This window comes from Mycena indigotica (genome assembly GCF_014461135.1).
Source record: "Mycena indigotica strain 171206Taipei chromosome Unknown Mind.scaff0005, whole genome shotgun sequence".
NCBI lineage: Eukaryota > Fungi > Basidiomycota > Agaricomycetes > Agaricales > Mycenaceae > Mycena > Mycena indigotica.
Window position 1 is genome coordinate 3360904 of NW_023503004.1, and position 13239 is coordinate 3374142.

General features: G+C 49.9%; 3 protein-coding genes across 3 annotated transcripts; 1 reads left to right on the top strand and 2 right to left on the bottom strand.

Moving 5' to 3' along the window:
• Nucleotides 1–196: 196 nt before the first annotated feature.
• Nucleotides 197–2006, bottom strand: MIND_00610700 (uncharacterized protein; the record flags this gene model as incomplete). Its single annotated transcript, XM_037362861.1, has 7 exons — nucleotides 197–480; nucleotides 534–813; nucleotides 863–1018; nucleotides 1072–1209; nucleotides 1257–1402; nucleotides 1459–1905; nucleotides 1961–2006. 7 exons carry the CDS (start codon nucleotides 2004–2006, stop codon nucleotides 197–199), a joined length of 1497 nt encoding a protein of 498 aa, XP_037220782.1.
• A 2268-nt stretch (nucleotides 2007–4274) lies between these two features.
• On the bottom strand, nucleotides 4275–6804 carry MIND_00610800 (Glycoside hydrolase family 1 protein; the record flags this gene model as incomplete). Its single annotated transcript, XM_037362862.1, has 16 exons — nucleotides 4275–4306; nucleotides 4356–4466; nucleotides 4520–4619; nucleotides 4670–4735; nucleotides 4780–5045; nucleotides 5093–5277; nucleotides 5325–5379; nucleotides 5428–5454; nucleotides 5506–5568; nucleotides 5618–5673; nucleotides 5720–5767; nucleotides 5812–5890; nucleotides 5941–5988; nucleotides 6037–6120; nucleotides 6161–6617; nucleotides 6664–6804. The coding sequence occupies 16 exons, from the start codon at nucleotides 6802–6804 to the stop codon at nucleotides 4275–4277; spliced, it is 1818 nt and encodes a 605-aa protein (XP_037220783.1).
• A 3582-nt stretch (nucleotides 6805–10386) lies between these two features.
• On the top strand, nucleotides 10387–13210 carry MIND_00611000 (UBR-type domain-containing protein; the record flags this gene model as incomplete). The annotated part of the gene is made up of 11 exons (XM_037362863.1): nucleotides 10387–10473; nucleotides 10518–10573; nucleotides 10623–10714; nucleotides 10768–10823; nucleotides 11011–11541; nucleotides 11587–11665; nucleotides 11712–11802; nucleotides 11852–11949; nucleotides 12299–12557; nucleotides 12606–12750; nucleotides 12797–13210. 11 exons carry the CDS (start codon nucleotides 10387–10389, stop codon nucleotides 13208–13210), a joined length of 1908 nt encoding a protein of 635 aa, XP_037220784.1.
• Between the last annotated feature and the right edge of the window lie 29 nt (nucleotides 13211–13239).

Sequence of the window (13239 nt, forward strand, 5' to 3'; positions counted from 1 at the left end):
CGCGATCTCACACCGACGCCACTGTTTTCTGTGCCAAAAAAAAATCGTGGTGGGTGAACTCAAGTGTGACGGTCACGCCATCAGGAAAAAGCGATATAAGTATTACAAACAGATAGTCTAGCAATGCCCGATATCTACCCAAAAGAAAGAGAAGAAAAAAGAACTATTTTTCGTGCGATGGTGTTGGTTGTCAGCATTAGACTTTGAAGACCTTGACATCATCAAGGAATGTCCACGCCGGAGCAGCACCGCCAACGAAGGAAAGCAGATCACTTCCAGTACCAGTGACAACAGTCGACTGGGTAAAAGTGTACGAGCCAACAAAGCCGCTCGTGCCTCCAACCCGTTTGCCGTTCCAGAACACATCAACCTTAGCGTGTGCCTCGAGGCTCGGTCCAGAGAAGGACGAGATGAAGAAGGCCTGGATGACGTAGCTGGCACCTTTTTCCGTCACGAGAGGCTTAGCAGGCTTGAGGGTTCCTAGCATTATTTTAGAACAAACGGAGAAGCATCAACTGGGGAAAATTACACACCTGCCAAGCTATCGTCGCCAAATGCAGCACCAAAGAGAGCAACACCACTGCCAAAGTGGGAGTAAGGTTGGAAGTGGAAAACGCTTGCATCGAGATTGCCGAGTGAAGTGCCGATCCAGTTGCTATACGAAGCAGTGAAGCAGAAGTCGCTGCAGCCAGTATAGCCTTCGAAACCACCGTCGATGACAAGATTTTTACGCGCATATCCACGGGAGAGTGTCACCACAAGACTGCCCTGGCCGTAGTTGACGGCAGTCGACTCGTCAGCTACAAGGTAGTACTGATAACCTGTCAGGAGTTTTTTATTGCAAAGTCCAAAAAATGCTTACCATGGAACAGGTGTAGGTTGTGGGCACACCGTTGACAACCGCTCGCCAGATGTTGAAGTAAGAACATCCTCCACCAACTGGGTCTACGCCACGGCCATTGCAAAGTTGCGCACAGGCATCTACGTCGTACTTATCGAGGAAAGCGAAGCCCATGTACTAATGATACGCAAGTCAGCATAGAGAAGTCTTCGAAAGCAGATGATCCTGACCCCAGGAGCATTGTTAGCACCACCAGTCGGTCCAAATACAAGGTCATAGCCGTCTGGGTCGGAGGGGTTAACGAGAGAGTTGACTGCGTAGCCACTGCTTTGTGTGATGTACGTGAGAGGAACTGGCGCATCGCCAACCTAGAGAGATTAGTCAGCTTCCCGCAGAGAAAAACCAGACGACCTACTTGGGGATACGATGGCTGGCCGCCGAAATTGAGCTTCTCGGTTGCGTTGTGGATGTCACCGTAGGCTGCGCATTTAAGGTTGGACTTTTCGGAGAAAACGAAGTCGAGGAGGTAGTTGTTGAATTCGTAGAATATGTTGACGAAGACTGTTAGGTAAAGCTTTAGGCAACGGGAATTCACGGAAGATGACAAAGAAACGCACCACAGCCGTCGACCCGTTGAGTGCACCAATCCAAACACGCCTGAACGTTGTACGTGCTGTTATCGACAACAGTGTAGGTGAGGTATGCCGTTCCTTGGATAGACGCATCATGTTTTCCAGCCGGAAGACCGTCGAAAACTTTGGTGAAGCCGGATGTTCGCTGACCAAGACGACCAACGCTACGACGTGTTGAAGTCGAAGTCGTGTTTGACGATCCCGACACCTCTGAGACAGTTGCATTGGTAAGAGCGCCGTCAAGGGCGGTCACAGTTGTGGGGGGAACATCCGAGCTTGGTGGCGCATCGATAGGTGGGCTGCTCTTCTGGTCAACTTGACCAGCGGTTTGAACGATTGAATCGGTATCGGTTGTTGGCGCATCGTTTTCCGAGACATCGATAGGCTGGTTAGGCGACCCTTGCTGACCTGGAGGGACAATGGCGCTGACGGCTGTCGAGGACCGTGAGACCACACAAGGGAAAAACAGAGAAAAGGAGTGGCATACACGCTAGAAGAGCGACAAACGCGACAAGACGCGCTAGAGAAGGCATGCTCGTTTATGTGCGTGAAGAATGAGACAATGGGGGATGGAGACGCGTCCTTTTCCAAGGGAGCTTATATTCTGTCCAGAGAAGGATTTGTTCTGACTTGACGGGAGCTTCGGAACAGCGATGCATGGCTGAGCAGCGGGTTGCGGCGTAAAAGGAAAATGTTACGGCTGTTGGTACCTGCGGACTTATTCGATATTAACCTTGTCGGCCATGCTGCCACTTGTCTGGACTCTAGACTGATACCTACTTTCATCGGATGCGTGCATCACATAGACGCAAGGTACTATGAGTGACGGATCCAAGTTCAACGCGGAAGGTGACCAGCCACAGAAGAGACTAAGGTAGAGGTAGTACGCAGACTAACTTGTGAGCGGCAGTAAGTATGTTGAGAATTGCTCAATTTGAACGTGGCTGTTGAAGACAAGTCTCGGCGCATCACGTCACATCACAATTCTTGGAATTGAACTTGACTGTATACTTGCCGTTCGACCTTTTCATACCTCTCGAACTATAGGTCTCCGCGCTATCAGCGCCAGTTTCTGGCCGCGTCGTCTTGTTGTTAACTTCTCAAGACATCCGATACTACCAAAAGCGAGCTCCACGGAGCACTAGATCAAGCAAAACCCACCACTGAGACCAGCTACTCGTCATCTGTCGAGAAGCTACTTACGATCTCAAGCAGAGAAGAGAGAAGCAGGGACTCTACCGCCGAAATCAGACATAATATGGACATGCACACACATAAGTACCCCCCACGTTCCTCCTTATAATTGATCAACACTACACAATGCTGTTTCGGTCAGACATCTTTTGCCCTTTCGCTCTCTTCCTCTACAAAATCGTCGTCCGACCTGCTCCTCTGAAACAGTGACAAACTTATTGGTCGTCCCTTGCCCTGTCTACAGCCTTGTTATGTCTACCAGTGGCTGAACCATCTACTTATATCTGCGCTCTAAACCCTGTAATATGTGCACTCGGGTATGCCAACACATTCCCAAGCCCGGCCCGTCACTTCAGTCCACGCCGCAATTGGATGCCGAGAGATTTTCGCATGGTTCAATCTTCATCGAAGCTTCATTCCGCTCTGGATTCGCGCGAAGCTGGTATACCGAAGACCAAAACGCGGTCCGCTCGCGGAAATAGGAACATCACTGCGCTCAGTTATACTCATGAACGATGCAGTTGGTAGCCCCAACCGCCAACTCCAACCGGAAGGTCCGGAACGGAGCCGGTTGAAATCGCCGAAGGGACAATAATCCAATCTTAGTGACTGTGCCTGGGATTTGGCTGGCGTTGACATGCATGCGCTCTCCATTCTGCAGCGTGCCGCTCCGGCTTTCTACTGGGAAAATGCGTGTCGACAACACCTTGCTTTCTCGAACAATACAACATTCTACTTGTCGTCGCATTTTCTCGGGCTGCTCATAAGCCAGGGCATGATGAATGGAGCGACCACCTTCATAGCGTTTCAAGTAAGTACTTACTGGCAGCTTATCTATTGTAGGCTCCTTCCCTATCACGAACAATTTTCAAAGCTGTGTTCTAGGGTCATTGCATTCGGAGGACCCAGGTTCCGAGGGTTCTCTCCTTAGACGTAAGTACCCATTTTGTTCCGCATTCTTAGTCGTTGACGTTGCACCGCACAAAACGATTTCATGTCGCACTGGCAATTTGCAGTGCAACGGCTTCAAGTTCGCCCTTTCACGCCTGTCATGATGGCCCGCATTGCATTACATTATCATAACTAGTTACTAGATTGTCTGGTCAATATACAGCGTTTCTCTTCGAAATCAGTCACAAATCCGATGCTCTTCCAACTGAGCTAAGCTGAGATATGGGGGTTAAAGAGGGCGTCTGTGTGTTCTCAATGGTGCAAGAATCGTCGCAAAATTGATTGTCTGGTCAATATACACACCGTTTCTCTTCGAAGTCAGTCCCAAATCCGATGCTCTTCCAACTGAGCTAAGCTGATCCTGGCAGTGTTAAAGAGGGCGTCTACATGTTCTCAATGGTGCAAGAATCGTCGCAAAATATGCTCCCGTTGTCGAGAAACATTGCGACCAATCTCCTGATCAATGTGTGACATACAATCAGTTGTTGTCACGCAAGTGATTCTGAAGAGGCGGACTGTCTCGACAACACTTTCAGCTCAAGAGTGAGATAAAGAGATTGCATTACAGCATTGAAGTGGTAGTCTACAAACAATCTCCGCCTATTCAATTCTTTGCCAAAAGTTGCTACCCACTCAAAACCAAAGGAATCACGAGTTCAATGCTGAAGATGAGCGCCGAAAAATTCCGCTATGGCAATATTGAGTGCGCTTTGCCAACGTTCAACACCTCGACTCACCAAGGGAGAGCGCCGACCGCTTGTAAGTTCGCTCCAGTGTTGTGTAATTAACGTGCTGGATACCAAACTTGGCGCTGGTTCCACTGTTCCATTCTGCGTTGTCGACCATCGCTGACCAAAAAATGAGAATAGGAAGGGGGAGGATATGTAGTCGGAGGACAGACACCAAGCAAATGCACCCGCAATCGGAACTCTGTCCTCATGGATTGAGAGCAGGACTTGGCCGAGGTATGTCATGAAGTAGTCGGTACGTGCGACATCTTCCTGCCGAGGGATAAGTGAATGCAAAAGACGTGGGAAAGTTTCGAGCATACCGTGATACGAAACATTTCGGTCCTTAGCTCTTCAAATGGCTCAACAAATCCAAATTCGGAGATGTACTAAAAATCTTCAATATGGCCCACAAGTGAAGATCAGCGCAAACCAGTTTATTCGTCGGCCATCGTTCATGAAGCCGTTTCAAAAATGATCTAATTGTATTAGGTGTGGCTTGTAGCCAGACTTCGCTGAGCGGATCAGGCGAAATACCGGCAGCCCAACCTGCATTCGAGTCAAAAAACACAGCAGAGCTGCATTCTGGCCACAACGGATGCGCAGTGTTATGAACACAGCCGCTCACTCCGCCGACATCTAACGGAGCTGCGACAAACTGTTCTCGATAGGCGTCAATTGCAAAAAAGTCGGCAGAGGCTGCAATTCATTGAGCAGGTGATTTTTGACAAATGAAGAAGCCAAACCAAGATTGTCCTTTTTCTCCTGTTCAGTGAAACGTGGTAGGTACTCAGGTGGGAGGGTGTCGGTCATAATTTTTGGCCAGTCACCCGTTTTATAGAGTGGGTCTGCGAATACTCCAATACGGAAGGCGGCATGGCGCTCAACTGCAAGCGCGTCGTCAGTCGAGTTGGACCGCCACGGAATCCCACTGTAGCCACATAATTAAACAGGAAATGTGCAAGAAAAAATGCGAACATAAAATCATCGCTTTTCAGTGCGATTTCACCCGGGATTCTCATTTCTCTGAATGCTAGCAATGTCTTCAGCACGAGGAATATACGGACTGCGATAAACAAACCTTTGACAGCGCCAGTATGAGCTTTGACTAAGGGCTTGATGAGCATACAAGTAAGGCGACAAAGCAAGGACGACTGACTGAGATTGTAAGAGCACTGGTACGGTGCCGTCGATGCATTGACGCCTGAGGCTAGGGACATATCTTGAACACATAGTTGAGAAATGAAACAGAACAGTAGAGGAACACTCACTAAATGGATAAAGGCCAGTGCCCATGCAAAAAACTCTGGGCTCGTTGAATGTGTACCTATAAACATGGTTGGATCTATAAGACGACGGGTATGCCAACCCACCATGTCTTGACACGTCCTTTGTAAGCGGCAAATACGATTTTGGCGTAGCTAGACAATGATTTTCAATGCAGTTGGGTAAAAGATATTGGTACTTGATGAAATCCTCGACAACTTCTGGTGAGGTAAAGCCACCATAGTAGGCTGACATTGCGAGGGGTGTATCCCAGTGAACTGCAGAGAATGAACGATGTGTACACCGAGGACAAATTCAAGCAACTCACACAAAGTGACGACTGGTTCAACGCCATGAGCGATGTGATAGTCGATCACTGTGATGCGATGGGTTCATGTTCAGCATAAGAATTCACAAAACGGACAGTTGCTATAGTGCTTCAATCCAGCCTGGTTAATTGGCGAGTCTTTTGTACCGAAGGGCAGGATACGGGCCCAAGAGATACTAGCTGCAGTTAGACAGAGCAGTCGATAAAGTTGCGGACATACGAAAAGGAATGGGCATTGACGCCGAGCGCAGCAACTCTGAGGACATCCTGCCAACATCGATCAACGCGTGAGGCAGACACCAGGATGGATTGGCGACCTCCTTGTACAAGTAGTATTGCAAATCAACGATATCACCTGTATAAAAATCAACAACACCAGAAAAACTGAAGGAATTCGACATGCCTGTGGTGTTATCGAACACAGCGCCGGGCTGGCGGCTATTCCAGTCCCACAGAGTCGGACCCTTTCCCTCGTTCTTTGTTGCGCCTTCAACTTGATAAGCAGCGGTTGCGACGCCAAACTTGAAACCTGGTGGAAACTTCAAGCCGGGGAGAATATCTTTGGGCGCTGGCGCGTAGAAAGAGGGGTATAATGGAGGCGGAGATGATGGCAATGCCACTGTTGTGCTTGTGGGAGCGACAGTTGTGGTGAATGGGGGAGCTTGCACTGGTCCAACCTGTATTGAGATGAGAATGAGTATGGAGCACGTCGAGGCCTTGTACCAAGTCCCAAATAGCTTCAAGACCAGCAGCAGAAAAGTCTCGAGGAATCGATCCCACAGGCGGAAATGTAGGCGTAGGCCCAGCAGAGCTGGTTGCAGCTAGTGCCAGTACTAGTAGCGAGAGGACCAGAATGACAGTCATGAGTCGCTGCTAGTTGAACGAACGCGGTCTAAATAGCCGTCGCGGGGCCACTCTACTCTCGTAACCGAATGTCTAGCAGCCAAAGCTTGCCAGGAGTCGAGTCGGAAGACCGCACCTTGTGTAGCGGTTGCGCGGCTGTTGACCTAAAACTGACGATCCGGGTGTCATTCTCTCCCGTCATTACTCCCTCGCTGCATTTCGGAGCGGCCTCGGTAGAAGGGCTGCAGCGCGTTTGGAAACGAGTGTCGAAGTCATGTGCGCGTGTGATCATGATGTCACACGATCTGATCGTAACTCCCGACTCCACCTCCTGGAGGTAAATGCCCAGTATCTAGCTTAGCCAACTTAGTGTCAGTGCCTTACAGGCCAGTGGAGGCATGGATCAAGCGCGTCACCAGCGCCTGCGCGACCGGCAAAGACCGGCCAGGCGCTCTGTCGTCACTGGCAAGACCGATTTAAGTCGAAAGGCAGTATTGGAAATGCACTATTCATGCAGCTGGACCGCCACTGTCCAACGGGAACCTGCTCCATCGCCCTTCCCAGCCACAAGAATGCGCTGGTCGACATGCACACCGTTGCACCATCCCAGAGTGGAATTTTTCGGCGCTCATCTTCAGCATTGAACTCGTGATTCCTTTGGTTTTGAGTGGGTAGCAACTTTTGGCAAAGAATTGAATAGGCGGAGATTGTTTGTAGACTACCACTTCAATGCTGTAATGCAATCTCTTTATCTCACTCTTGAGCTGAAAGTGTTGTCGAGACAGTCCGCCTCTTCAGAATCACTTGCGTGACAACAACTGATTGTATGTCACACATTGATCAGGAGATTGGTCGCAATGTTTCTCGACAACGGGAGCATATTTTGCGACGATTCTTGCACCATTGAGAACATGTAGACGCCCTCTTTAACACTGCCAGGATCAGCTTAGCTCAGTTGGAAGAGCATCAGACTGTAATTGGGAATCTTCGGGAGTTCCTCTCGCAATATCTGGGTGTCGCCTGTTCGAACCAGGCAGCTGAGATCTTTTGACGTGTTCCGCCGTCACAATCATTTTTCAACGCGATACTCCCAGTATTGAATTAATTGATGTTTCACTTGGCCGCAAAGTAGTCCAATCCTTGCATCTTCTTCATAGCCTATGTACACAACATGCTTTGAAATACTAATCTTTGAAACTAGAACGAAGCCTGCGCTGCCGCCCTTTCTGCAAATGAACCCCGAGGCTCCCAAACATAAGCGTGCTTTGCATCTTCACCTGAATGTCCGGAACCCCAAGCCCCACCACCTGGTGTCTCAATCTTCAATCGGTCGCCCTTCCCTATCCAAATAGTCGCCTTCCCCCCAACATTGATTTCACGAGCACCCAAGGCACTGTTCTGCTCAGTGTCGTCTCCATCCTCCTCTCGCAACTGCTTTATCCACGTATTTCGTCCCAACGCACCGGATCCCCCGCCCTCCAGTCCATAAGGCTGACGTGTTCGCCGCTACGAAACAATGAGCATACGAATAGTAATAGATGTCAGCTATACCTCTGACAAAATCGAGACCTGCATCGGTTCAAGGAACTCCAACTCGCGGATGACACCTTCCCCCCCGCGGTACTTTCCAACCCCGGCGGAGCCTTGCCTTAGTCCGAACTGATGCAAGAGAACAGGGTAACGCCGCTCAAGAATTTCCACATCGCCTGATTGACTGCATCAGTAATGCGCGAGTGATCATTCAGCGCCCACCTATTCTGGTGTTGGTGATGTGGGTATGAACGCCGTCAGTGCCATGCCACGACGGACCAGCTCCAGAACCACCGGCGATTGTCTGAGAGCTGTCAGTGCTTGTCGATTGTCATGAACAGTAAAGTACCTCATAGTAGCCCCATCCCGCAATATTCTTGCCATCTTTGTCCTTTCCGCCCACCCCAAACGTAAGATTGCTTGAACGTGTCAGTCTGTAGAGAAAAGCGTCAATTAGCGGACCCTTACTTTGTACACCCTTGGCTCGCTGCCGCAGCATTGAATGCTTTGAGCACTACATCAACGATCCTCTGGGACGTAAGCACATTTCCACCACAAACAGCAGCAGTACGCGACGGTGCTAAAAGCGATTTCTGAGGGATTTTGACTGGAAACAGATCAGTTTTATTATAGGGTAGGACACGACCACATACTTTCAAGGGGGACAAGACATCCAGCATTTAACGGGATGTCAAGATCAAGCATGGAGCGCATGCAGTATATGACCGCGGAATGGACGACAGAAATGGGTGCATTGAGATTTCCGCGAACCTCACAACCCGTTCCTGCAAAATCAAAAACAGCGGAGCCAGTTGCTTCGTCAATGTCGACTTTGAGCTGAATGGGTGAACCATCATCGAGGTAATCGATGGCTTCTAAAGTTGTCGACCCGGTCCGCTTCACTACATCGCGTAGTAAATTCCGCACGGACATCTCGGCGTTGGCGCGGATATGATACATGTATTCTTGGACAGTCGGCAGTCCGTAGTCTTCTACGACTGCCACGGAGTAAGTCTTTGCCTTCAGCTCATGAACCTACTCACTCGCGTGGATCAGTTGAATACCCTTGTGGTTAGCCGCGATTTGCTGGGACTCCGTTGAGCTATGTAGTGCAAAACAAAAGGCACTTACAGCCTTGAGATCGCTCTCTACATCGCGAATATTGCGACAGCCCGAGCTTCCAGGGTACTGGCTCGGCTTTTCAACCATGTAATCGAGGAGTCCCTCGCGGTCAAACACGCCACCACTAACAATCTTGAGGCTGACGATCTCCGCTCCTTCCTCGAAGATGTTGACAGATGTCGGTGGCATTGATCCTGGAAGAATTCCTCCAATATCAGCATGATGGCCACGGGACGCCGTGAAGAATATAATCTCCTTTGAGGTTGGGTCAAAGACTGGTGTGATGATAGTTATATCGGGAAGATGTCTGCAGCGACACTCTTAGCGTTTCTAACGCTAACTTCGGACACCAGAACTCACGATCCGCCAGCGTGTGGAGAGTTGGTCATCAGCACGTCACCCTCCTTGAGCGACTGACCATGCAACTTCATTTGATACTTGACGGCACTAGGATGTTGGTTTCATTGTCAGAGTCTAATAGAGTGAGAAGAAACGCACAAGCTCATAGAGCCCAGGTGAATTGGAATAAAAGGTGCATTTGCGACAAGATCGCCGTCTGGGGCAAATAGGGCACAGGAAAAGTCCAAACGCTCTTTGATGTTGGTGCTGATGGAGGTTTGCTGGAGACTGCGCCCCATAGCCTCGGCCACGCTCATAAAGCGGTTGGCGAACAGCGTCAGAAGAATAGGATCTGGCTTATTGGATGGCATAGTGGAGATCAGAATGCTCGAGTCGTCTTTTTAAATCAGCAGTTCCGTGGGCGTTCCGATGAAGAAGTGTGGAGACTTGCGAGGTAGACTTCAAACTCGGAATTGCTCCGGCCTCTGTTAAACACAGGATGGAATACGGAAAGACACCAAGGAATTGTACGTCGTCGGTTCCAAGAATTATGAGAGTCACGGTGGAGAGTGATCATATCACATGATGTGACGCTACGTTTTGTGAGCTTCCATGTCGACTGGAACCCTGGAAAGTAGCAAGCAAGAGGAAACTCTTGCAGAATATATAGCTTCGCAAGATGATCTCGTAAAACAAGCAGTAGGTACCGATGTCAGCCAAACTCATCTCACCCAGTTTCCTAGGGAGAAGCCTTGCCCCACCAATTCTCACATTGCACCTATGCCCTAGGGTCACTAAGGTAAACCACGCGTCTGTTTTGCACTAAATTTACTCTCACTTCAAGGCAGGCCGTCTATCTCTGTCTTACGTGTCCCGAAACGCGTGGCTTTTGCGCTGCTTGCTCAGTCGCGTGCCATACTCACCATGAACAAGTCGAATTGTAAGCAACTAGATCGCCTTCGAACTTGACTGCCTGCTCATTTAAGCACCTAGATTTCCGAAACGAAACTTCCGCTGTGATTGTCCGACCACCGCAGTTGCTCATCAGTGTGTGTTGCATGCCGAATCTGAACCCCCCAATGCCTCCAACGAGTACGGACAAAACTTCAAAAATCAGTTCTGTAGATGTGGACGCCCGTATGACGCCAACACAGAACGCGAGACCATGCTACAGTGCCTTTCTTGTGAAGTCAATTGTGATGATTTTATCCTATCCGCAAGCTAAAATCTTGCCAGGATTGGTTTCACGAGTCATGTTGCATGCTTCGTACCAGGCCAGACCCTCTTGAATCTGAACCTCCCCCGCAAGAAGATGTGGTCGACGATGCCGCATCAGAAGCATCCTCCTCCGGCCTACCTCCGCCACTTATAGCTGCAGCCGACTACGATGCTTTCGTTTGTCGAGCATGTGTGCGGAAAATTCCCAGCCTACAACGTGTCATCGGGACCCCTATGGCCACCACAGTCTTTCGCAAAGATGTGAACACGCCCTGGACACCATTTAGAGGGACAGAAGACGACGCGACTGTGATCGTTGCAGAAACCGCAGTTATTGGTGAAAAACGCCCTTCATCGCCTGGAGCGACGGAGCCTGCCCCAAAGCGAGCGCGAACAGAATCATCCTCTGAGCTTTGTCTGGCACCGGCGTCACTCGCAACCCTCCAATCAACTTATACCTCTGAAAATGTGGATTGGGACAAGGCGCTTTTCACCGGAGACGCATTTCTTGTGGACGACTTCCGGAGTAAGTGGTGTCGCTGCAAGTCGGTGAGATTTCGGTTCAGTCGTGAATGGCTCTTCTCAACTAGGTAGTGTCTTCCGTCCCTCGAAGCGCATCCGTACTTGCTAGAGGAGGAAGAAACTTACGAGCCACCTGAGGATCCCGATTCCGGTAATTCCCTGCTCTTGACCACTGTTCAGTCTCTGATGAACACAAGGGTTGAGTCTAGAAGAACTCGGTATGCGTGCGCTCGAACGTTTACCGCGAGACCGGGCAATCGACGGAATCCTCGCTTTCAACTCGATGCGGTATGTTATTGACCCTAGATTTGGCCACAAGCTGAACCAATGTTGATAGCGATAAACTGCGATCATATCTTCGACCCTTTGCAGAAGAAGGAAAAGTCGTCGGGGAGGCAGACGTGCAGGGGTTTTTCGAAGAATTGCGGGAGGCGAGTAAGACGGTTAGAATTTATTTTCCCAGCACTCAATAACTGTTGACGTCCACACAGCAACAAACATGATGTCCATTTTCTTGATTTATAAAGCCGTTTTCCTTTCTTTGAAGCATCTGCCGTTGGCGTGAACGGATCAATTATTCCTTGTTTCCCTCTATAAGGACTCGAATTCGGATCTCCCCTTTCTTCAATCCTTGCCCTCGCGTCGTCGATAGCAGACTTCAAGTCAAGCAGGCATTGATCTAGGCTCACTATGACAAACCGTCCTGCGCCGCTCGTCTGGCTCATAACAGGCAAGTACTTATCCCCCAACTTGCTTCTGGGATGAACGATATCTTGTCGACCAGGGACCTCCTCGGGGTTTGGCAAACACCTCGTCGAGTCGGTTTTGGCACGTGGTGACCGTGTCATTGCAATCGCCCGCTCGCTCGACTCGCTCGCCCATCTAGCGAACACTCCCAACGTCGCAACACGAGCACTTGACGTCACTGCGGGTGCATCGGCCGTCAGCTCCGTTATCACCGAAGCCGTCAGCATTTTCGGCAGGCTTGATGTTCTGGTTTGCAATGCAGGAGCTGGGTTTCCAAGCTTGTTGGAGGAAGGAGGGTTGGTTCTCTCTTTCTGTTGAATGGCGCGTTTTGGACTGTCGGCCAGTTCAGATATATTGCGAAAGCACATGGAAGTCAACGTCTTTGGAACCATGGATGTCATCACTGCTGCACTTCCTCACCTTCGGGCACAAAGGGCCGGTACAATAGTCATTATCGGCAGTCGTAGTGCATGGAAGCCCGACATCCCGGTCTGTTGACACGTTGCCTTTCGTGGTATAACTGACTACGTTCCAGGCCCTTGCAGTCTACGGCTCTTCGAAGGCAGCAATGCATGCTTTAGCAGAAGGCCTCACAGCTGAGCTTTCACAATTCAATATTCGTGTTTTGCTCGTGGAACCTGGTGCCTTCCGTACGAATGTTGCGCGTCATGGTATCAAGCTTGACAATCCGATCGCTGACTACGACGACATGCGTGCGGTCAGCAAAGCACGATTTGGGTCTCTTCAGGGGTCAGAGCCGGGTGATCCAAGCAAGGCCATGGAAATTGTTGTCGATATAGTGCGGGAAGAAGGGTGCGCCAAGGGGAGACCATGGCCAGGACGCATTGCCTTGGGACCTGATTGTGAACGAGACATTAGAGCAAAAGTTGAACAGGAGCTCAAGATGCTGGACGATTGGCAAGACGTAGTTCGCTCTACGAATTTCTAGTACACAAAGCAATGCGATTGGGGAAATAG